Source organism: Delphinapterus leucas, chromosome 1, assembly GCF_059928025.1.
Source record: "Delphinapterus leucas isolate spDelLeu-1000000601 "Yukka" chromosome 1, BTC_Dleu_Yukka2, whole genome shotgun sequence".
Lineage (NCBI taxonomy): Eukaryota > Metazoa > Chordata > Mammalia > Artiodactyla > Monodontidae > Delphinapterus > Delphinapterus leucas.
Genome location: NC_143129.1, coordinates 47,226,316 through 47,250,687, shown reverse-complemented (window position 1 = coordinate 47,250,687; position 24,372 = coordinate 47,226,316). Strand labels below are relative to the sequence as shown.

The following is a 24,372-nucleotide window of genomic DNA, read 5'->3' as shown; positions in this document are numbered from 1 at the left end:
CTAACTTGATCCTTACAGTACCTTGTGATATAGGCAAGAAAAGCATTTTTATCCTCTTTGACGGATGAGGAAACTCAGGCTCCCGAAGGATTTGCCCAGGCTGCAAGGTTAATAGGCAGCAGAGCCGGGGCCCAAGCTTGACCTCTGTGCCCTGTACCACTCGGTCCCCTGCACGGTGAGAACCCATGTGACAGACACAGCATGCTGCTGCTATTAATCAAAGTAGTCGTTTTTCCCAGTGTAATTATGACCCACATATTTGCCAGTGGATTATCACTGCTTACTTTGGGTAGCCTCAGCATCTCCAATCCATCACTTCTTAAGTGGGTCATTTTGAACTAAGATGCAGGTGTGGAATCACTAGCTTCAGGACTAAAACAGGGGAGGATACAGTCACCCAGGGAAGAGGCTGAGCCTAGTGGTATTTCTGATGCCACCATCCATGGAGGGCGATCGCGCCTTCTGCTGGGCACAGAAGGCTAAGGTTTTAGGCCAGTTCATCACTTCTAACAATCTCATTTCTGGGGTGAGAGGACTTGAGCCCGGAAAGGCTGCGTGACATGCCTAAGGCCCCATAGCTCCTTCAGCAGCTGAGCTGGCTCCAGACAGAGGTTTCCTAACTCTAAGGCCAATGCTCCTTCCATGCTGCCGGGAGTTCGCACTGTTTCTCCATCTCACACCAGCTGGGGCTTATCCCTCCAACTGTGTCTCCACCTGACAGTCAGGAGGGTAAGAGCACTGCGGGTGATGTGCATGGTGGATCCTTTTCCATAAGAGATGTCCACCGAACGAGGGGCAGATCTCTTGGAGATCACCATTTGGTTCAAATGCCGAGCCCAGGACACAACTTCATCCCCAAGGGCCAGGACAACCTCCCAAACGTGTGTGTTAGGCCTTAATTTGGGGAAGAGGAAATACTACTCACGACTTGTCTCGCCTGCCGAGCCGTCTTGGGGGGCTCGCCTGCCTCCGTCGGGGGGACAGTGATTTTCCCCGGCTTCTCGCTTGGGTTGGAGAGTGGGCACTTGCAGGTTTCAGGAGCTGGAGGAGATACGAGGAGTTACCACACTGCTTCCTAACAGCCCCAGCCTCGCGCCTTCCTACAGCCCAGCATCTCAACCCCTGCCCATTCATGATCCCGGGGTTTAGAAAGCCCTGAGCTGGAGGCCTCCTCCTGACACACAGATGTGCTTCTCTCATGCTGCACTGACAAGAAGCAGAGGTACCACTTCCCAGAGCATGACAGGATTACACTTGTGCCCCTTTCCCCACGGCAGAGAGAGGAGCAGAGCCCAATGTCTCAGCCTCCTGGGGCTGTTTGGTTGCTCAGAAAATTCCCCTCTCGCGAAGGCAAAGTCCCATCCATGTTGCCCCAGAAGCCAGCTTGTTCCTTTTCTGACCCTCCCACCCCGCACGCATGCGCAGAGAGGGTCCAGCTGATCCAGGATCTCCGTTACAGGTGCTGCCAAGTGAAGTCCCCAGGTGCTAACCACAACCAAGCCTGAATTCGGCATAATCCCTTGCCCCTGCGGGTCTCAGCATACACACAGGCTTTCTCTCTCAGTGATTCCACGAGCTCTGGAGGAGCAGGGACAAACAGGCATCCTGTCACCTTGGAAGTGACATGGTAGAAGGAAGAAGGGCTTATGAGTGTAGTTTATATAAAGCCAGCAGAGCGCATGTTCCTTTGTTTGCTTTTGTGACTCCAGGTCAGAATTTTATGCCAAAGGGCTTTGCAACTTACAAAGCAAAGCAGAGATAAAACACGACTCTGAAATAGATTATACAGCAAGGTGACCCACTCATCCTGGCTTGCCTGAGACTTTCTTGGCTTTAAGTACTGAAAATCTCATTTCCTCAGAAACCCCTCAGTTTCAGGGAAACTGAGATGACTGGCCACTCTTACTATAAAGACAAAACAGAATAAGACAAAACTAGAGCCTTAGTATAAAATGGCTAACATTTTAGATTGACTCGTAGAAGGAACTGCAGGCCAAGACTCTGCTTCAGCAACAACACCTAAATTGAGCTTAGCTCTAGTTTTTAAAGTAGTAAATGCAAAGAGACTTAAATTGTCCATGTCAAAAATTGAATGATATTTTTTTAACAGGGTGCCTACTAAGCAAGATAACCTCAAGAAACTTTTGACCATCTCAGAAACACAGGGCACGTGGCAATAGAGAGAGAGGGAGGGAGGGAGAGAGAGGGAGAGAACGAGGAAAGAACTCTCTTACATTGCTCATTTGCCTCCCCTGCACCTACCTTCATTCTCATGTCCCTGGCATATTTCTCCAGCTCCTTCCTTATGTCAGCCCTCAACATCTTTGAGACATTGAGGACCAGCTGCTTCCACTCGATGGGCTGGAAGCTATGAGGCTCATGGGGGACATACAACCCAATCTTGACCTTCTTGACTGTGTGAAGATATTTCTTGTAGGAGTCTTCAAAGTCAAAGATGAGGTCACTCAGAGTCCGAAAGGTCAATGGCTTGTCCATCAGCTCAGCCCTCCGGCTCATGCCCAGTGAGCCATAGCGGCCATTGCAGTAAATCCCCAGCACAACATGGTGAAAGTAGTTTCCTGAGAAGTAGGTTTTAAAGCTGATGGGGAATCGCTCGATGGAAGGCTGTCCATTGGTTAAGTATCTTAGAGAATCTGAGTCAAGGAAGAGAAACGAGGCTTGAAGACACCAGAACTTGGACTCCCAGGAAAGGAAGGTAGCCCATACGGTCAGTGGGTCCACCCCTCTGCCTCTGAGCAGGCCCAGGCCTGACCTTTCCAGACCGATCCTCTTATAAAGGATTCACTGGATATCTTTGAGTACCCGCTACATGGTGCATACCAAACCAAATTAATATGGGACAAAAAGGGAAGACTTGTCATCTTCTTTAGTAAATAAATAAATGCAAACAAAACCATTAACAACGTACTTTATCCTCCCTTGGTGCTCTACAGGGGATGATAAGCTATTAAAAGTTGGTTTCTGCCATTGGAATGATGTTCTCAGTCGTTAATTCTGGCTGGAGTATGTGGGACAGACCAGGAATTGAAGGCCTCTGCAATGGTGCTGGGAGAAATGACAACCAGAGCCCAGGCAAGGCAGTGGAGATGTAAGACACAGACCAACTGACAGGATGGGAAGGGACAGAATGGTGTCAGAATGGGTCATATCTGCGCCTTGTCTGCTCCTCTCATTGGCCCCAGCATACCCATGCCGGTAGCCTTGGGTACCACAGAGAGCTGCCTGCAGCATCCGAACCTCAGGCTCCCTTCAGTCCCCAACCCAGCTGGTGTCACAGCTCAGCTCTCTCCACGTGTTGGCCCGTCTGGATTAAGCCACCCAGCCTCTTACCATTAACTCAGTTTGGGCCCAGCAACCCCACATGGTGCAGTTTCAAGTAACTACCCCCACTGGCTCCACACGCTGCAACGACGGACAGGAGGCACCACATCCTCAAGTCCACCTCAAAGTTTCTGGACAGCCCTGGCGTGGTCGTGGAGACTCAAAGACCCAACTCCTCTGGAGAGGGACACTGGAAGTTCAAATACACCCTGCTAAAGACCGTTGGTGTCTCCAGACCTTTTCTAAGGGAAATAACAATCCAGGCTCTTAACATGGTGGCTTGTGCATGGCGAGTGCTCAGTAAGTGGGTACCATTCTCCACTCTCTGAGAACTTGTCTTCACCATTTCTTGCCCCTGCTCCAATTTACCTTCCACACAGTGGCCAGAATGATCTATTGAAGCTAAAATTTGGTACATGTCACTCTTCTGCCTAAGTTTTCAGTGTCTCTCACCTTCTCCAGGACTTGGTCCAAATCCCTCAGCAAAGTCCTGCCATGATTCAGCCCCTGCTCATCATCCCTTTGTACCGTCTCATCTCCCCCACACTCTGGGCTCACACACTGACCTACTGTTGACCATGACTTTTTTTTTTTCTTTGCCTGCAGTGCAGCTTGCAGGATCTTAGTTCCCCACCCAGGAATTGAACCCACACCCTCAGCAGTGAAAGCACAGAGTCCTAACCACTAGACCTCCAGGGAACTCCCGACCTGTGACATTTTTGAAGGATACACCCTGAGACCATGAAGAACCCAAAGATCTGTGCCCACTGCCCTCAGCACATACTCCCCCAGAATATGAAGTCAAATATAACTGAATATTTTAAATGACCTTTACATTACAAGGCCATGAGACCAAAGTGACCTATGAAACTTTCAAAAACAAGCTACTAAACCCACTGTATATGACCTCATGTCTCCATCGTAGTATAACTTCTTTTATGGCTTCACTCACACATCAGTCTTATATTGTGGGGGATTTAAACCTGGCAGAGATCTTTGGGGTCTCCTAAGAATCATGAGCAATAAGGATGCTATTGGGGGTTTCCCTGGTGGTGCAGTGGTTAAGAATCCGCCTGCCAATGCAGCGGACACGGGTTCAATCCCTGGTCCCGGAAGATCCCACATGCCGCAGAGCAACTAAACCCGTGCGTCACAACTACTGAGCCTGTGTGTCACAACTACTGAAGCCCGCGCGCCTAAAGCCCGTGCTCCGCAACAAGAGAAGCCACCACAATGAGAAGCCCGCGCACCACAACGAAGAGTAGCCCCTGCTCACCGCAACTAGAGAAAGCCCGCGCACAGCAACGAAGACCCAACACAGCCAAAAATAATTAAATAAATTTATTTTTTAAAAAAGGATGTTATTGGGCTTACTCTCTTTACACAGGCTGCACTCTGACTGGAACAGCCTCACTTCCTGGGTGTGATACCTTCCCTGACCTTCCTCAGTGTGGGTTAAGTCTCCCACACCCCCTGCAAGAACTCCCACAGCACTTGGTGCTTATTCATCCCGCTTCGTGTGTGTGTGTATGCGCGCGCACGTGTGTGCGTTTGTATCTTGTAATGGCAGGAATTGTGCTTTGCATCCTGGTATCCCCAGGCACCGCACAGGCCTGGCACACAGAAGTACCTGGTTAGTGCTTGCTGAAAGGATGAATCTTAGATTGTGAGGATACATTTCCTTACGTTTAAAAAGACTGTACTCGACAGAGAAAGACAAACACTGTATGATACCACTTACATGTAGAATCTAAAAAAATACAACAAACTAGTGAATATAACAAAAAGGAAGCAGACTCACAGATACAGAGAAGAAACTAGTGGTTATGAGTGGGGCGGAGGGGCAACATAGGGATGGGGGAGTGGGAGGTACAAACTGTTGGGTGTAAGACAGGCTCAAGGATGTATTGTACAACATGGGGAATATAGCCAATATTTTGTAATAACTGTAAATGGAAAGTAACCTTTAAGAATCATATTAAAATTTCTTTTAAAATAATTTTTTTTAAAAAAGGTCTGCACTGGGTGTGGGGCTAATCCAGTACCCTTAAAAGAAAGAAGCCTTGTCCTCTACCCTCAATTAAATCACAGATGGCTCCTCTCTATAAAAATGGTTACCTGCTTTCGCTTCACTTTATCATGTGAGATAAACTGGCAGTAAGGGAGTGAAATCACATCCTTCTAAGTCCTCTTACATAAATTCTTACTTGCTTTCTGGGGCGAGTTCTCTGGGGCTGGAACAAGGGCATTCCTCAGTTAAGTCAGTGTAATAAACACTGGGTGAGTGTTTCCTGTGCCAGACAGACTGCTAGGTAGGGCTGCAGAGCCAAAGATGAAGACTCCCCGGAAGTCTGATAGGGAGACAGACTCAAAGTGCACACAATACCATCAGTATGGCAGTTTCTCAAGCAAACTAAACACAGAATTACCATATGACCCAGCAATTGTACTTCAGGTACTTCAGGTATATATACCCAAGAGAACTGAAAGCAAAGACTCAAACAGATACTTGCACACCAATGTTCACAGCAGCATTATTCACAATTGCCAAAAGGTGGAAATAACCAAAGGGTCCATCAAGGGATGAATGGATAAGCAATGTGTGGTATATACAGACAATGGAATATTATTGTCATAAAAAAGGAAGGAAATTCTGCAATATGCTACAACATGAATGAACCGTGAGGATATTACACTAAGTGAAATGAGCCAGTCACAAAAGGACAAATACTGTTATGATTCAACTTTATGAGGTCCCTGGAGTGGTCGAATTCATAGAAACAGAAAGTAGAATGGTGGTTGCCAGGGACTGGGGACCCTGTGTTTAATGGGTTTAGCATTTCAGTTGGGAAAGAGGAAGTTTAGAGATGAATGGTGGTGATGGTTGCACAACTGCGTGAATGTCCTCAATGCCACTCAATCGTACACTTAAAAATAGTTAAAATGGTAAATTTGTGTTATGAATATTTTACAATTCTTAGAAACCCCGCATTCGCAATATATGTGTCAAGTCATTATGCTGTACACCTTAAACTTACACGGTGCCCTAAATCAATTTTATCTCAAACTGAAAAAAACCCATCCCAACGTGACGTGTGTTGTGAGAGAGGCATCCCTGCCACCTCAGGAAGAGCAGAGAAGAGCCCTCGGGACCAGAATGAGTCCCACAGGACAGGTAGAGTCAGCCAAGGGGAGAAGAGTGGGGAGGGGACTGCAGGGACCACCAGTCCATCCTGTGACAAGTCACCGATCACTTGGATTTGCTCCATCACTACAGCAATCAGTAAAGCCTTGGGACCTGGAGCCTCTGTGAACGGAGAGGGAGGGGACTAAGAGGTATGGATGAGGGCTGGGAAGTAGCCTGAGCTTTTCTAGGGAAAAGGGAGCAGCAGTGCCCCAAGCTTGGGGAAGATCTGCCCAGTACCCAGCCTGCTGGGGCTATGCCTCCCCTGCCTCTAATTACACACCTGTTGTTGAATAAACCATAGCACTTCAGCACCATGATTAAGCCCCACCAGGGCCAGTGAGGCCCCCTAAAGAGCTGCCATGATTCAGAAAATAATTTGGAACCAAAAGTCTCTCTCTCCAGCATGATCAAAAAAGCAAGATCAAAAGAAGTGGCCCTTTGCGAATGAATCCTGAACTCGGAGCTCACGTCAAACAAGAGAAAACAAGGACAAGCCCATGGACACAGCTTCCAAGCAGCAGCCAAGCCAACCTGTTTCAGAGTTGTCAACACACCGCTTGTCCCCTAGGACCTGTGGAAGGGCCCATGGGAGGCCGACCGATGACCCAAGTCCATCCTTCACTGTGCCTGGGAGCAAAGCAGGCCACAGGGCTGCTGACACAGAGCAAAGACAAAGAGGCCATAACTTTTAGAATTCAGCTGTGTTTCTTGTCTGTGCAAGAGTCACATTTCCCTGAGTTCAGCTGTATTTCTCCACCCTCCCTCCACTTTTCTGAAATGACACACCGGTTAGAACAAAGGAGAACCCAGGGCACACTACCCTCTGATTCGGACAGGCCCAAAGGCTGGCCACAGGTCCATCCCCCCAACCGCAAAGGTTTTATTGGTAACTCCGGTAACCTAAGCTAATTTCGGCTTGGACTGATATAATTGCTCGGGGACAAGACAACTGTGTACGGGACTGCCGTGTGAAGCAAGATGACCTCCATCCAGGGGCCCTGCGACCTCTGTCAGCACAGGGTCTGAAGGCAGCTGGTGCCCGTGGTGATGGGCTCCCTCACCCATCACCAGCAAATCCCCGACAATTGTTCACCCCATTAAACTTGCAGGAGGCTCTGCCCAACAGCTGTGCTGACTCCTGCCTCCAAAGGGTGGGGCCCGGAGCCATCTGCTGCCCCCCCCCCGCCCCCATCCTGCCCTCCTGCTGGGCTCCCAGATGCGGTCCATCTCCTTGGTGGGGAACAGGGAGGAGGTATGACTGGAGGGCTGGGCAAAGGCCTCCACAAAGCTCAAGTTTCCATTTTTCAGACGTCAGCCTGGGCACCTGCGGACAGTCCTGTTTCAGATCCAGCCAGCCAGCGCTCTGCAGACTATAGAGGCGGAAATTCCCCTCCCCACGAAGATGTCCAGGGGGCCGGGAGAACAGACCAGACCCAGCCTACTGTCCCCAGTCCGATTCTGAGTCACCAGTCCTCCCACTGACTTCTGTATCTGCTCTCTCTCCTGGTTTTCCTTCTACCTCTCTGGCCTCCAAGTCCTGTAAATTCTATCTCCTCGGGATCTCTTGAAACGGTACCCTCAAATCGATTCCCATTGCCAAAACCATGGTTCAAGCATCACCATTGCCCTCATGTAGCAGCTCCTAACTGGCCTTGCAGATGCAGCCCCCCCTTCTCCGGCTGCCCTTCAATTGGCCCCAAGAACTACCTCTCTAAAGTGCACACCTCACCATGTCCTGTCTCTGCTCCAGAGATTTCGGCTGGGCTGCCCATTGCCTTTGGAAAAAGTTACCCTTCTCAGAATGGCATTCAAGGACCTACCTGTCCTAACCTGGGATCACCTCTCGAGCTCATGTCTTACTGTGTTCCCTTGGCCGGTTCACCCCAGCCGTCCGCCCCAGGACTGGGAGTTTCTTTGCTTTTCTACCAGATCATAGTCTACTGCCACCACCACTAATAAGTCAGTGCCATCACAGTTATTCTGGACCATATTCCCCCTCAGGCTGAGGATCCAGGAGCCTGGTGCAAAACAGAGCAGAAAGTGTGGAGAGACCAGACCCTTGTTTCAGCTTTACATCCTGTAGGGTCAGGACATTACGCCATTGGTCTCCTCCACAATCCACTCATAGAACTTTCCCTGGAGATGGCTTTGGATAATCCCATTCTCCCTGGAGGGTCTTTCCTGTTGCAATGCCAGATTAATGCAAAAAATAAAGATACACACTCTCTCACTAGTCCCTTGAAGCTGTAATTCTCCTCGTGACTAACGCGTCTGGCCTGGGAGCTGGCCGTGATGCAGGCTTCAGCTCACAAGTTACACTGATGATGGTCCAAGCTCTGATTTGGTTCAACTCCAGATGGTGAAAGTTCGAGAGAAGCACCAGGAGGGCTTGACACTTTCCTCCAAGGAGACAACAGGCATCATCTCTGTGGATCTAGGATGTTGAAGGCACAAGCAAAAAAAAAAAAAAAAAAAAAAAAAATGGCACAAGCAGCCCCACAGTGAAGCCATCATCTATGGAGTAAATTTAAGCTTACATCACTTAAAGGATACATGCCCAGGATGACAGCTTCAAGGCATTTGATAGGCAAGGACTCCCGAGTCATTTCTTTCGCTGTTTCCATTAACCTGTAGGGTAGAGCACAGCAAAGGATCTCAGACTTATTTAATTATGCAGTCGGTCTGTGTGCCAATCCACCAGGCATGCCCATCGCCACACTAGGCAGCGTGCAGGAGTACAGAGAGAAAGGGCAGAACTTGCCTTGGAGGAGACTCGCAAAGCACATCTGCACCTGGTGGAACTAAATTCCTAAATTCTCCACTCCTCTCTGCAAGACGTAGTTCCAGGAGATTAGTCCTTTTACTCCACAGCACCCTCCCACTAACCCAGGACACGGGTGTCACCACGGAGCAAGTGAAAAAAGCCACATAAAACAAATTTCACAGGTCTGCCCCACCCCTGAGTTAGTCTCCACCACTGAGCTTAGCTCAGCCCCACCTCCAACCCGGCCCGGGGCACCCCTACCCCTTACAGACCAGAATATTTGAGCACCGGGATGGAGGAGAGAGAGTGGGAGAGAAAGATGACAGCTCTCAGATAGGAGCATGGTCACCTGGCCCACAGATCATGCACCACTTACCCACTCAGCGGTCTCATTTTCCTAATTTCAAAGAACTGGGTCCCTGTATGATTGTATCTGTGTGAAGTATGTAAAGGGAAAGTGACAGAAAACTCCAAAGGTCCCAGTAATCCAGCAGAGGGATTTCTCAAAGGGATGAGGAAGTGGGGGCTTTCCAGAAGGTGGCCTGTAGCCAGAAGATCGCCAACAGTATCTTCCTCCTCTCTGTCCTGCCCTAGAAATCTACTTTCTAACTTAGGCCCCAAAGCACCCTGGATCTATACAATAGCTATTTTCAATCTGCTCTGTATTTTGTTTAGTTGACTACATGTCTTAATTCACCTACTAGACTACAAGCCCTTTGAGAGTTGGGACCATTTATCATCTTTGTGTCACCCATAAAGCCTGGCACAAGCCCAACATATTCCATTTAGCAAATATTATTAAATAAATGAAGAATAAGTAAATGGATGGGTGGATGGAAGGAAGGAAGGAAGGATGGAATTGACAGAAGAGTGGATGCATGGATCAATGGAAAGCTGGTTGGGTGGCTGGACAGACAGAAAGGTAGGTTGACGGATGGGTGAAAGGAAGGATGGAAGGGTTGCGGATGGAAGGTGGATAGATGGTAGTAGGGTTTCTCAAGAGTGCGGACCCTGCAGCAGAGCCTGCTGTGGAGACAGCACTTTCATTTCATGCCTGGACTGATATCTGACATTGATGACTAGATCTGAGAAGATGACAGCACTAACCACAAACTGGGATTTAGCTGGGTGCCCACAAGGTCTCAGGGACTGGCAAGCCCGCACCAGGAGGGCTTCTGAAGGAGACTGGAGATTCTCACATACCGGGCTCTCTGAGACTGGATCTTGATTTTTTTCTGAGCCTGAAGAAAAGTTGTTTTATACGTTTCTTTTTCCTGCCTCAAACAAAATCCTATAGGAAAAGTGCACATTGGGAAGGTGCTAATGAAGCATGAACCTGTAGCCCAGGCAGGAAGTATGAGGTTAGATGTGTGCCCCTACAGTGGTATGGGCAGCTGCAGAAAAGTGGCAATGATCACCTCAGTGCACTGCACACCCTCCCGACAAGGGTTGGGATTCCTCTCCGGGCAAAGACGTGCTTGGCCGCTAAGACACAAACATATGTAACGATCACCTGGAGAGTTTGTTATAAGCAGATTCTGGGCTCCATCCTTAAGAGATTCTGATTTCAGGCCATGGTCTTAGCCCCTGATGTCAGAGTCGCCCCACCTGGGACTGTCGAACTGGAAGTTCTAGGGTGAGGGCCAGGGGATGATTTTAACAAGCTCACCGTTTAGAAATTACCAGCATGAGCCATAAGAATAACCAATAACAATACAGGCTTGCCCAGATTTTTAAAAATACAATATACAAAACCCTAGAGATAAGAGAGAAAAATGAAGGGCTATGTAGCCTCACTGTGAAATGATTTTTCACTTTACCAAAGATTTCATTCAAATAGTGAGATTCCTTGTATATTTAAAGTAGCATGCAATTGGCAAAAGTTCTATTTATATGCCCAATTTTCCCCCTGTTCCTATATCTAGTTTATACATCTAGTGCATGGAGTGAGACAAACCTCTAATAAAATAATAAAAAACTACCTGACCATTCTTTCTCCATTCCTTACAGTTATGGGCCCCTGAAAGTGAGCTGGGGAGGACAGCCTCCTGTAAACGCTGCCTGAAGAGAGAGACTTCACCCTCTGCTCCCTACACAGCAGGGCTCAGGGGTGGGGACTTCTCTTTCCAGAACCCAGTGCAAGGTCAGCACTCCAGCTGGCCAACGCTGTGAGGCTGTCAGAAGGGAAGGCAGGATTTGTCCTTTCCTGTCCCCAGCTGAGGACATCTGTGGTCAGGGCTGGCCCCAATCGGTCCCCATACCCTAGCACCAGGACAAAGCAGTAGGAAGGCCCAAGGAACTAAATAAAAGGCTGGTCAGGAGGTAGAGCAAAGAGGTTACTCCAATGGCCAGGTGACCTGGAGCCTGATCCCAGTAGCATGGTGGTGCTTTCCCTTCTCCAGCCCTCTCTGCAGTCACTGAACCAGCTCAGTGAACATCACAGTGGGTCAGAAAACGCAGATCCTTCAGGACTGAGAATGGGCTGCAGCCTTTCTGGCAGAATGAGCCAATGATATGTAAAGCACATGCAAATTTGCCCCATCAGTGCATTCCCAGCGGCCAGGCTCGTCCTCTTTAATCTCCAGCCAGATGATCCTTGTGAAGACCATGTCCTAAATAGAAGGGGGGAGCCATGCTAATTTCTGTCACCTTCTGGAACATTCTGTGAGGAGTCGATCACATCCAGGAAGGCTCAGCTTTTGGGGTCCAGGTTGACTCTGGCAGGAGTTTATGCTTCTGGGCCACATGGAACTCCCCACGTGTGGTCCCAGTTCAGCGATCAGCACCGACATCAGCCTTCCGTGGGCTAGAACTGTCCGCCTGACCCCTGGAGGCTGGTGTTATCTTCTCTAATGTCGCTTCAGGATTCTACGAGGAAGATGCCATGCAGGGGAGTTCACAGTCCATGAAGTGGGAACTGAGAGGCTAATCAAGTAATCTGCCCACCCAAACGAGCTGCAGTTCTCATCTGGTAGGACCCTTCCCTTCAGGGAAAACACAAAAGTCCACAAGAAAGCTTCTTGCCTATAGCACAGAGAGGGGAGGCCTCTTCCCAGGCACGTGGGACATGTGTGCAGTGCCCCGTGAAATCCTTTCTGCTAAGCTCTATGCCTTTAGGGAGGAAGGGCAGAGGTCAGCAGACCTCCTGAACAATGTGCTGGGGGCTAGGATGGCGGCAGCTGCCTCGGCAGGGAGTGCGATGCTGGCTTAGCTGAGATGCTCACGGACTCGCTTGGGCAAACGGCCTGTCCCACTCACATACACCTCCCTCTGTTGGCCCAGCTCCCGTCTGACTCCCATCCCTGATAAAGCACCAGCCGTGGCGAGGGGAACATCTGACCCTGCCCCTTGGTTCTTGCAACGTAGCTCATATGGGCGCTCAGAACAGATGTACTCCTGACTGCGAACACTGGGGGAGAAAAGGGGCCACAGACTCGCTGGTCTGCACCCAGCCTGGACCCACAGGACTTCTCAGCTCTTCTTCAAACTCACGTGAGGGGAGAGGGCCCCCAGCCCAGGGCCCCATTCATTCATGCAGAATGGACCAAGGGCACCAGCCGCCAAAGGCAACACCAGGTGGGCCTCTTGTAGACGATGAGTGGTCAGGATCAGGGCAAAAAGTGAAAGGAAAGAAAAGGAACAGAAGACTAGGAGGGGGGCTTCCCTGGTGGTCCAGTGGTTGAGAATCCGCCTTCCAGCACAGGGGACTCGGGTTCGAGCCCTGGTCTGGGAACTGAGATCCCACATGCCACGGAGCAACTAAGCCTGCACGCCACAACTACTGAGCCCATGCGCCCTGGAGCCCGTGCACCACAACTAGAGAGGGAGAACCTGCGCGCCAAAACAAAGAGCACACGCTGCAATGAAAGATCCCGCACGCCTCAACGAAGACCCCGTGTGCCGCAACTAAGACCCGACGCAGCCATAAATAAATAAATAAACAGATATACTAAAAAAAAAGACTAGGAAGGAACAGGGAGAAAGAAAGCTGGTACAGGAAGAGAGATGGAGGGAGCCAAGGATAACCAAGGAGGAGGAGGTGGAGAAAGAGTAGGTGGAAGGAAGAGGGGCGTGTGCTGCCCACCGCCGCTCCGCTGCCCTTTGCCGTCCCGGCCCACACCCTGCTTAAACGGAGAGGGTCTGATCATCGCAGTGACGTCCTCCAGTGTCACTTCTTCTGGACTCTCACATCGAGGCATCCCTCCGTGCCCGGCCTCGCCAACCTCAGACAGCATTTGCTGACCAGGTGGGGACAGAGCCGCCACCAGACTTGCGATCATCACGCCTGTCCCCGGGCTGAGTCTGCTCAGACCCTGGTCAGAAGGATACTGTAGTGTCTTCATGTAGTTCTGGATTGCCTGGAGCCACTCTGGGATCGTCATCGACAGCCTGTAGTTGGGAACCTGGGGTACCGAAGGCTGCAGGGAAGTAGAGAGAGATCATTTTATCAAGGAGATGCAGAGCTACTCCTGAAGGCAGATGGCCACGCTGGCCTGGGCACCCGTTCAACTGGTGCCTCCTGGACAAGGTCTCCCCAGACCGGCCAGTCCTCTCTCTGCGTTCCCTTGGCACATACTCCGCCCTGGGTCGCAGCGGCTCTCTATGACCCTTTATGTGTTGTGGTATGAACACCGCCTGCCTCCCCATTGGAGCCTCAGCCCTTCTTGAAGCCAAGGACCATGTCCTATAGTGTCCCCCCCTCCCCAGGCCTGGTCCGGGAGGGTTCAGAGGTGCTCCATTAATCCTCACACTTCTACTGCACGACTACACTTTGGCTGCATGGCTGGTGTCGCCACTGTATATGTCCACTCCAGGGCACCACTGAATGCAAGATGAATGGCGCCCCGAAGGAATGCAACATGGTGCTACACATGCCATTTCTCTTCAACAGCACCCCCTGCAATGCCCATCACATCCATTGCCTGAGTCCAGCCCCGAGTGCACTAGGAAAGATTCCCTTCTTGCCTTGAATCTTCCCAGGTAAGTGCAGCTCCTCTCACTCATGAGCCATTTTACCCTTTGACCCCACCCGGCTGCCCAGTCTGCCTGGGCATCTCCTAGTCTGCCTCTTGGTCAACATTCACCAGCTGAGAGTATGAAGTTCTAACCCCCACTGGGAAGGGAAGGGAGCAACGGCGGGCCAGGACTGAAAAGGGGGAGGTAAGTCCCTCTTCTCGGGAATTTAGAGCTGAGACACCACCCAGCTCTGAGCAACCCTGCCGACCAGGCCAAGAGCGAGAGGAAGCAGGGGCTTCCAATCCAGTCACTCCTGGGAAGCAAGGGAGCAGTTTCTGCTTTATTTCTTCTCTGTGTTACCCAGTCCCTTAACCTCGGCCTGTCTGATGGGTGGGGGGCAGGGGCGCTGGTGACAGAGATACTCAGCCCACGTGGGTCTGTAGCTCTGGCAGGAAGGAGGACTAAGCCTCTTAGGGAGGGGCAGAAGGGGCCGCAGGACAGATTAGTTCCACCCTCTAAGAAAACAGGGAAAGGGAGGCCCTGGGGATTTAGTACTTAGCTGATGGAAGGTGAAGCCACTGGTGAACAGACTGAGGGACAGCACTGGGCAGCCTGGCTGGGCACCAGCGCCAGACGCTGCCCACGGACGGTCCCCACTTCTGTCCCCAGCTCTGCAAGCTCAGGGCCCACAGACAAGCTGGAGGGCGAGTGGGTCCCCCGGGCCTGAAGCAGGAGGCTCTTCATACTTCTACACCTTCTGCTGCTTTTACTTAAAATAGAAGGGAACTAGTCACACATCCTATTTCACAGCCAAGGTGCAAAGTGTGTGTGTGTGTGTGTGTGTGTGTGTGTGTGTTCATGACTGCATGTGTGAAAGAGAGAGAATGTGAGACTGTGTGCACACACTCACACAGCTGTTCTGCAAACATTTTGTTTACAACATATCAACTCCAATCACATTCCTGTCTTGGAGAGTCATTTTTGGGAGCAAAATGTTCCCATCTGAACATCTGCTTATGCGGCCATTCCCACAACACCCCCGCCCAGCCCAGCGTCAAAATACAAAGCGCGTCCTGGTGTTTCCGACCTAGCAAACATGAGGGCGCTCGTCCCTGCTTTGGGCAGTAACATCCACTGAGCTACCCACACCTGGAATTCTGCATAAGAATGTGCCAGAGCTTTCACAGAGAAGTAAGGAAGCCGGGGAGACAGAACAACCATTCCTTTCGCACCTCCAGTGTTCCCAGCTCTAGGCCAGGTACAAGAGGGAGGTGGCGAACGACACAGTTTATGAAGGCAGGAGCACACCTCTACCCTGGCATGCATGGGACAACGCCCCAGAGAATCACCAGCCACCTGAAGGATCCCCAGAGGGATATCCCTTGGCCAAAGCCCTGAGGAAGCCGGAGTGACCTGGCTCTGACTCAGCTTTGGGGGCCGACCACCAAGTTATTGCAACTCCCCCAAGCCCAGCGGAACCCACAAGAGCCAGATGATGGGGGGAGTCAGGCGGCAGCCGGTCCTCAGAAAAGCAGCCCAGTGGCGCCCCAGGGCTTTTCAAAACCGCTGCCTGGTTACCTCAGCCCCGGGTTAAGAGTGAATGCAGGAGCTGCAGTCACATTCCCCAAACCCCAGCTGGGGAGCCGGGCTGTGGTGGGAGAAAAGCCGAGGCTGCTGAGGGGATGATGTCATCTGGCTACAGCCCACCCTGCCGTCTGGGACAGCTGGCGGGGGCTCAGGCTGGGGCTCAGGCTGGGGCAGCTCCCAACCAGCACCTCGGGCTGCCAAGGCCCCACAGGATGATGGACTATAAACCAGGCAGGCTCCTTGGGGTATAATTATGAGTCCTTGCTTTGTCACCTACTGCTGTGGACCCTGGGCAAGCTGCATGGCCTCTCTAAGCCTCCAGTTCCTTCCTGATAAAATAGGAGAGGAGATCACCTACTTCAAACCTTCTGAGCTGGTTGTGAGGATTATATGACCTAATGTATAAAGCGGACAACTTGGGGCTTGGCACTCGGTGTTTTTTAAGTGCTAGCTGTGTTATCATTATTCATCAACAGTGTGTTTTCAGAGGTCTAGATGGGGGAGCCTGAATGGCCTCCACTTTTCAGTAACTGGAAAACAGAATCAGCGGGGCCTGAGCCCCCAGACACTCAACTCAGGAGCATCACCAAGATGCCTTCTCAGCCTGATGGAAGAGGATGAAAACATCCACTTCCCCTGTGGACACGTGGTGACCATGAGTTAACATCCTTAATTCATGAAGAGTTCATACAAAGTGATAAGAAAGCTCTCTAGGCCTCAATGAAAAGAAAATGGCCCCAGAAAGTGGAAGCAACCCAAGTGTCCATCAACAGATAAATGGATAAACAAAATGTAGCATATATGCAATGGGATATCATTCAGCCTTAAAAAGGAGGGACATTCTGACACATGCTATACGTGCCAGAACTTTGAAGACCTTATGCTAAGTGAAATAATCCAGTCACAAAAGGACAAATATTGGATGATTTCTCTTATGTGAGATTCCTATAGTAGTCAAGTTCATAGAGACAGAAAGTAGAAGGGTGGTTGCCAGGGGATGAGAGGAGGGAGAAATGGGAACTCAGTGTTTAACGGGTACAAAGTTTTAGTCAGGGAAGAAGAAAAATTTCTGGAGGTGGAAGGTGGTGACGGTTGCACAGCAATGTGAATATATTTAATTCACAGAACTGTACACTTCAAATGGTTAAAATGGTAAATTATACGTTACCACAATTTTTTAAATGGCCATGAAAAGACAATTCACAAAAGAAGAAATGCAAATAGGGAATAAATATTTTTTTAAAATGTTCCAGCACACTAACAGTTTAAGAACTGCAAATTAAAGCCACTGCAAAATGTCATTTTTGTCCTCTCCAATTAGCAGAGATATTCTGAAATGTGGATACTCAGTGCTGGTGAGGATGCTCTCATACGGCATGATGGGAAAATTAATTGGTACAACCTTTTATGAAAAGACCAGGGCACACTCCTTTTTTTTCTCCTCCTCCCTGACTGGGGTCCTGAGAGTCTCTCCTGTTATTTTCCTGCCCCATTTCAGCCGAGACTCCAACCTAGAATTCCCCTGGCCCTGGCCATCTAGATTCCCTCCTGCCACCTGCATCCAGCCATCTCAAACCACAGCCCAGCTGATGATGGCAGAATCTAGGGGGCACACATCAAAACCACCCTCTCCACATAGGCACTGTGCCTACAGTTAGGGGGTGGGGTCCCTGAGGGTAGGGAATAGGGGGGGAAGGAGGGGAGTGGACAGGAATACGGTTGTTCAAGAAGAAAAATGAAACAAACCACAGGCAAGCTTTTGTGGACAAGCTCTCTTTCACTCCATTCTTGCCAAATGCAATGCCCTGTCAGAAGAATGCAAGAAGGGATGTGGAAGGACACGAGTGTGTATCATCACCATGCATCACCATGTGGAAAGAAGGGAGAAGCCAGGAAAGGAGCCAGGGAGGCATCGAGAGCCCCAGGCACCAGGAGTCTTTAACAAGAAAGTACAAGGAGAAAGCGAAGCCTTTTGCCGTCCCTGCTGTGAATATGTATTATATACACTGTGCAGGGGCCAGGCAGAAATTTCTCCGGCAACCTTGGGTGGGGGGCGAGCATGGAACATCACTCTTGGGCCAAGAATGGGCCCCAGGCCCCTGCATCAGGAGCAGCCAGGAATCTGTTGATAGTGACCTGGTCCAGCGGTCACAACCTTGGGCTGAGCAGGAAGGTCAGACATATGGATGGTTTTGAACGCAGGACAGGGGAGAAAGTGCACTGCCTGTGTAAGCCAGCAGGGGGCAGGAGTGGAGCCCTGACCACAGCAAAGTCTGGCCCCAAAGCCCTCTTCTTCACTCACGCAAAGCTGAGTCCTCTAAATGTGAATTATTTCCCAATTTGGGATCAGCGTGAGAATGAGCCACAAAAACGTGGTGTCTGCAAGAAACGGCCTGGTGTTTCCTGCTCAATCCATCTGGCTGTCTGCCCCAGGAGAGTCGGGCTCCAGCCAGTCGAGAAGCAGGAGGTGCTGTTTCCTAGTCGGCCCAGCTGTTTTTTCTGGGCCAGCCATCCTCTCTGCCCCTCCCTTCCCAACCTCTACTATCCTCCAACTGACCCGTGCTGCTTTCTTGCACTATCCCTGAAAAACCCTGGCTTTCACCTAGTCAACTGTTAACTTCAGACTCAGTAACCACCAGGGGAGAAGGCTGCAGTCACAAATTTAGGATTGCAGAGCAGGTGACACCTGTCCCGCTTTCCCCAGTGGGGGCACCTGGATCTTTGGGCAGAAATTACCACGGCTGCTAACAAAATGTCCTGTGGTCAAAGAAAGTGTCATTCAGTCCTCCTCTTAGGCCTTTGACACCTTCCCCTGGCCACGTCTTCTCAGTCCACAATTCAATTGCCAAAAAAGGTTCACCTCCCTGAAACACTCCAACCCTTCCACCACCACTTCACCACCCCCCTTCTGTACAAATTCCTCAGCAAGACACTGATCTGATTAAAGGAGAAAAGGACTTGGCCCCAGAGGAAAAAGTCTGCTGAGCTGAGTGCAGGAATAGCCCTCAAATCAGAGAGGAGTGGCTCCTGGAAACAGGAACTTCCAAAGCTGTCGCCATCCCAGGGCCTGCATAGGGGTCATGGTTTGGGGAATGCCAGGACCAGGGAGAGAGGGGATGCTGTGATGGGCGTTGAGGATGGAGAACCAAGCATTACGATGCAGTGTAAGAGAGAAATGTGAAGCTCTTTATTTAGGTTCAAAAAGCCAATGCCCATGTTCAGCCCGGGGATGCCCTGGCTTGGCAGTTTTCATGTGACCTTCCAGTTACTATGAAAGTACAATATGATATGGCCGCTATATTAAAAAAAAAAAAAAAGAAAGAAAGAAAGCTCATTTTTCAAGAACCCAGAATTCAGCCACAATAACGGACGTATCAAGTACGAGTCTCAGGAAGCAGTAATTTATGTTCTAAGCTGCCCAGACAACATTTAGAACATTGTGTTTCTTACTGTGCTCATGTTTTCGGGGACTGACTGATGACAAACTAGCAACTGTCCTAGAAAGAGGAGGAGGAAAATGAGCTGATCTGGGAACTATGACACGTAAGAAAAGGTGAAAGGAACTACCTGCGGACAAAGACGATTAAAGGAAGATGCAGAATAATCCAGTGCACGTGTCACACAGATGACCAGAACCTGAAGACTAATGGGTCACAACAGCACGGGATTTGAGGGTTGGAAAGAACTTCACATGAAATCTGATCTACTCACATTTTATAGGTCAGAAAACTAAGGCCGGAGATTTTAAGTGAGTGACCTAGGCCACAAAGCTAGAGGTAGCACAACCAGAATTCAGTCCCTTGATTTTTTCACTCCAGGTCCTTTCCTGACTCCAAGAGAACCATCTCGTAACATTCGAGGGAGCTGTGAGTAGCACAGGAAGTCGACGTGTGCCGCCCTTTGGTTCTTGAGCACAAGAATCAGTGGTGACATGTGACCGAGGAGGAGCTCTGTTCAGTTTCAGAGAAGAGTTTCCCAGTGACCCAATCTGGCCAGGCCTGGGAGCTGCCCTGTGAGGCGACAAGGCCCCCATTCCCAGGAGGCCTTCAGAAAGAGGAAGGGATTCTGCTGAGAGGTACAGGATTGGTCTCTACCAACCCTGACATTGTCTGATTTTCCCACAGAGAGGGGGTCCCCACCCACAATGTTGGGAGAAAGATGAAGCCACAATTAGAAGTCACAATCAGGTGCTAAGGGTGCTAAATGAGAAAGGCTCACTTAAGTGAGAACAGACTCCGAAGTCAGAACTGCACTCCAGTATCAGGGTTGTTCTCAGGCTCTGAGTCCTCAAGGAGGACTCAGCAAGGGTCATTATAGCTGACATAAAAGCAGGCAAGATTCTCGCTGGGCATAACGAAGATCTCATTGACCAGCAGGGTAATAAAACACCGTAACCAACTACAGCAGGAAGCTTACAGGCTCTGTCACTTTTCCCAAGGGCACACACAGCTTTCTGGCCTGCAGGCTCAGATGCTCAGGTCACCAGATGCTCCAGGTTGGGGGCTCGACCAGATGGCCTTCCAGGTCTCAGGTCTGGCATTCCTAGACCTGTCCAGGAATCCTCTTGGCCATACCAGTGTCCCCAGGATGGATGGAAAACCATCCGCCATGCTACAACCCCCAGGTTCTGTGGCGTTTCTCCTCCAGTTTGCATTTTCGTGCTTCGTACAGCGACCGCTGCACATCTTCCTCCATCTTACTAACATTATCTTTGGCCACCAAACCCAATTGGCTCACTGGCTTCTCTCCAAGGTAGAAAGAGTTTCACTCCTGAGCCTCTTTCTCTATCCAGTGAGATTCATTCATCATGTGTACTGGAAAGTCCCTTTTAAGCCACAGTTAAAACTCTTTTTTGTCAGAGCTCAGATAAGCTGGGAAAAGAGAGAGCTGACTGTTTTGCAAGTTTCAGAGGTGAAAGTCACTGTCATAAAAAAAAAAAAATTGGCAAAAAGTCTAGGAATGATTCACGCTGAGAAGTCTGACTGGTTGATTGTAAATTCATTCATAGCCTAATAAATCATTTGCGAAGGGGGGACAGAGGAGGACCAAGAGACTCCAAAGAGGATAAGCGGGGTGGGATCCCTAGGGGGCCTATGCATGCTTGGCATCACTGGTGCTACTTGGTGGCTACAGTCTTCGTTGAAGCAGGATGTACACGGAGCTAAGTAAATGATAGAGTTTGGCTCCAGATTCAAAGAAACCTTGGCACAAGCCGACCACACAGTCCCAGGACAGCAAGCCCCTTTTCTCTCCCTCCCCCATTTCTAAGACGTCCAAGACAAACATCTCAATTAAGCAAAGGGGGTGGAGGCTGCTGCGAAAAATGAGGAGGGGAAGGGAGTCTGCAGCAGGACCAGGAAAATGGAAATTGCTACGTACAGGCAAAATGGTCCCATCACTGCCCACGCCACCCCCTTCCTTCGGAGCCACTAACCTTTGCTAAGAAGGTGGCGTTCCTGATGGCGCCCACCATTTCTCCCCCCTTGGGGTGCACTTTGGCCACGTGCATCCACATGCGCTCCCAGGTGTGGCTGTCGATGGGGAAGCCGCTCTTGTTAACGTGAAACAGCACCCCGCCGTCTTTGTCCTCCTCCTCAGAGCCCCCGCTAGTAGCGAGGCTCACGGGCCGCGCGTGGCTGCTCCGGGACCGGGTGCCTTTGGCGCCTTTGGGGTGGGGGCAGCGGTGAGTGTCGGCCGCCGAGCCGGTCATGGTGGGGCAGGAGCGGGGAGGGCGGCGAGGGGCGTGTGCGCGCGGGCGCGGCACGGGGATCAGCGCCCCGCGGGGGCGGCCTTCTCCATGCTTCTGGCTGCCGCAGGACGCGCGAAGGGGCAGCGGCGGCTGGAACTCCGCTTACGGGCCGTGCCTGAAATCAGTGAGACCCAGCACATACCACGGGTAAGTAGACACCCGGAGGAACCAAGGAGGGGGCCGTGGCCAAGACGGGGGTGTGGGGGCTTCGACGTGTCCCCACTTCCCTGTCCGCTCCCCCCGCGAGCGGACAGGACGCCCCCCCACCCACCAGGGAATTGCACACGAGCTTCCAGCCCTGCCATTACCTAGAAAGGCGACTTGAATTTTGCCATAAAGCTTCACACCCACCTAAACCGCGTAAGGGAAAGACAAGGAGCGTGGAGGCTGCGAAGTGGACGGGGTAGGGAGAAGAAAGACAGCTCGTGCAGCGGGATGGAACAGGAGGTCCCCGCAAGGCTCCACACGTCCCTTGGTCGCCAGATGTGGCCGAGCGCCGAGCCGAGCCAGAACGTGCCGGCACGTGAGCGCCCGGGGCTGCCGCGAGAGCCCAGCGACAGCCTCGGCTTGCAAAAGCGGCCGCGTTTCTTCCAAGAAGCCCTCCCGAAGCTGGGCGGACGAGGGGCGGCCCCGGCCCCCAGGCTCCAGTGGCAGTGGCTCCACCCGCCCCCTTCCCTGAGTTCCAGCGCCAGGCACCCCGGGGAAATGGCTGCAGGCGGGGCGCGGGAAGGGCGCACCGCAGCTCCCGGACCCTACCTCTGGACGGTCGGCCTCATGGCTGCACGGCTTCTCCGGGCGGCGGGGGTGGCGGGAGCTGCTGGGGCCGCTGCGGCCGTCGCCTCATTCCATGTCCCATCCTCTAATGTTATTCTGTGACATATAAGCGAGTCACCCGGGCAGCCGCCGATGTTCCGACTGCGTCCATTGGCCACCGCAACAAAGAGGGGCGGGTCCCGGGCGCGGGACTCTACAACCCGGAGCTCCGCGACGCTCTGATTGGCTCCCGGGGTTCCCGGGCGGGAGGGGTGAAGAGTAGGGGGAGCTGGGCTGCAGCGCGAAATCCGATCGCTGTCTTGTCCTGCGAGCCCCGCGGGGCTGGAGCGTTTGTCCCTGGGACTTAAGACAGAGTTTCCCCAGGGGTCGCGGCACTACGGGGGAAGCAACTATGGGAAGCAGAGGAGAATTAAAGCCACCCAAGAAGTGACCCTGAGGTAGAGGAGGGCTTGTCATAGGACAGCATTCCCTGAAGAAGGCTGGGCACACAGTCACCTGCCGCTACCAGGCAGTGATGGATGGTCCAGGCAGGCATGTAAACGTGACGGCACAATATTAAATCTTTTTTTTTTTAATCCTACATTACAAATTCCCCAAAACTAAGAAGGGGACCCAGCCATATATCCTCTGACATTAGTCATGATTAATAAAGTTCCTTTAAACCAAGCTGATATGCAACACTAAAGCCGGGGTGGTCAGCCAGGTCCCCACTGTTCTGTCACAGCTACTGAGTTATGAGAGGGTGAAGAGATGCTTCAGAGCCACTGTGAAGTGGAGACCCTCCCACACTCTCCAGGGAAATACCTTTTCCTTAAAGGCATCTTCTTTTTTTTTTTCTTAAAAGAAGAGCAAGGTGAGGAGGAGCACCAGACTACTGACCTGAGGTCTGGCCCTAAGTCCAGGTTTATCACTTGGCAAAGCTGTGTGATCCAGGACAAGCCATTTGCCTGTTCTGGGCCGTAGCTGCTTTATGAAAAGAGGAGAGCAAACCCTTCACTCTCCAAGGCCTGTTCTGGCTCTAAGATTCTGTGATCTTCTGACTTCCTCCTTTACGGACACTTGGGAACCTGGCCATAATATGCTTTCTCTTTAAACTCCAGGCCAGCCTGCCAGCTTTGAGGGGAGTGAAGCAGCTGTGACAGCAATGCTAAGTTAACCTCGAATTAAGAATGCAGTCATCAGGGCTTCCCTGGTGGCGCAGTGGTTGAGAGTCCGCCTGCCGATGCAGGGGACACAGGTTCGTGCCCCGGTCCGGGAAGATCCCACATGCCGCGGAGCGGCTGGGCCCGTGAGCCATGGCCGCTGAGCCTGCGCGTCCGGAGCCTGCGCGTCCGGAGCCTGTGCTCCGCAACGAGAGAGGCCGCAACGGTGAGAGGCCCGCATACCGCAAAAAAAAAAAAAGAATGTGGTCATCAAAGACCACTGATGACAGATCTCTATCTGGATGCTTAACCCTGGAACTTCTCTTTTAGAGGAGGGCGTGGTGAGAGGTGAGTGTTGGAGGGTAGCTGAGAGCCAGGTGTTGGGTGAGGAGACCTGGATTCTGGACCAGTCCTGCACAGCTACAGACACAGCCCATGCCCAGGACTTTATAGATTCCATAAGGAGACTAACTTAGGTCTGGATAGACAGAGGAAATGGCCCTGAGAATAATATTCAGGAAATTATCTGAATAATTCAAGTGGAACAAGCACACTTGAAGAAAACATTAGGGAATTGAAAGAGGATTATCCTCTCAATATATAATTGCCTCAGTTTTCATTTCCTGATTAGGAGAAAACATGCCTCAGAGGGTGAGCTGTTTTCTCATCTCGAACATTCTTCCTCCCTTCTTTTCTCACTCATCTCTCGAATCTGTCCCCTTCTTGCTTCCCCAGGGGTTTCAAGTCCCAGGTGACTAGGATTTCAGGATGCAGAACTCTATACAGAGGATGAGTATATGGCCTAACCACCCCTCAGAAGAAAACTGAGTTCTCAAAGCTCAAGTGATCAGACCAGTTGGTGAACATCGAA

At 51.1% G+C, this 24,372-nt stretch overlaps 1 protein-coding gene across 1 annotated transcript in view; it reads right to left on the bottom strand.

The window, feature by feature from the left end:
• The window catches only part of VASH2 (vasohibin 2), a 38,489-nt gene extending 16,578 nt beyond the window's left edge, over nucleotides 1-21,911 (bottom strand). The window contains exons 1-6 of the mRNA XM_022593417.3: nucleotides 21,271-21,911; nucleotides 13,623-13,711; nucleotides 9,670-9,726; nucleotides 9,083-9,157; nucleotides 2,263-2,644; nucleotides 926-1,041 (exon numbers count right to left, since the gene is read on the bottom strand). Coding sequence (XP_022449125.1) covers nucleotides 926-1,041; nucleotides 2,263-2,644; nucleotides 9,083-9,157; nucleotides 9,670-9,726; nucleotides 13,623-13,711; nucleotides 21,271-21,546 — 995 coding nt within the window. The 5' untranslated portion in view covers nucleotides 21,547-21,911. The remainder of the gene's footprint in view (nucleotides 1-925; nucleotides 1,042-2,262; nucleotides 2,645-9,082; nucleotides 9,158-9,669; nucleotides 9,727-13,622; nucleotides 13,712-21,270) is intronic.
• Between the last annotated feature and the right edge of the window lie 2,461 nt (nucleotides 21,912-24,372).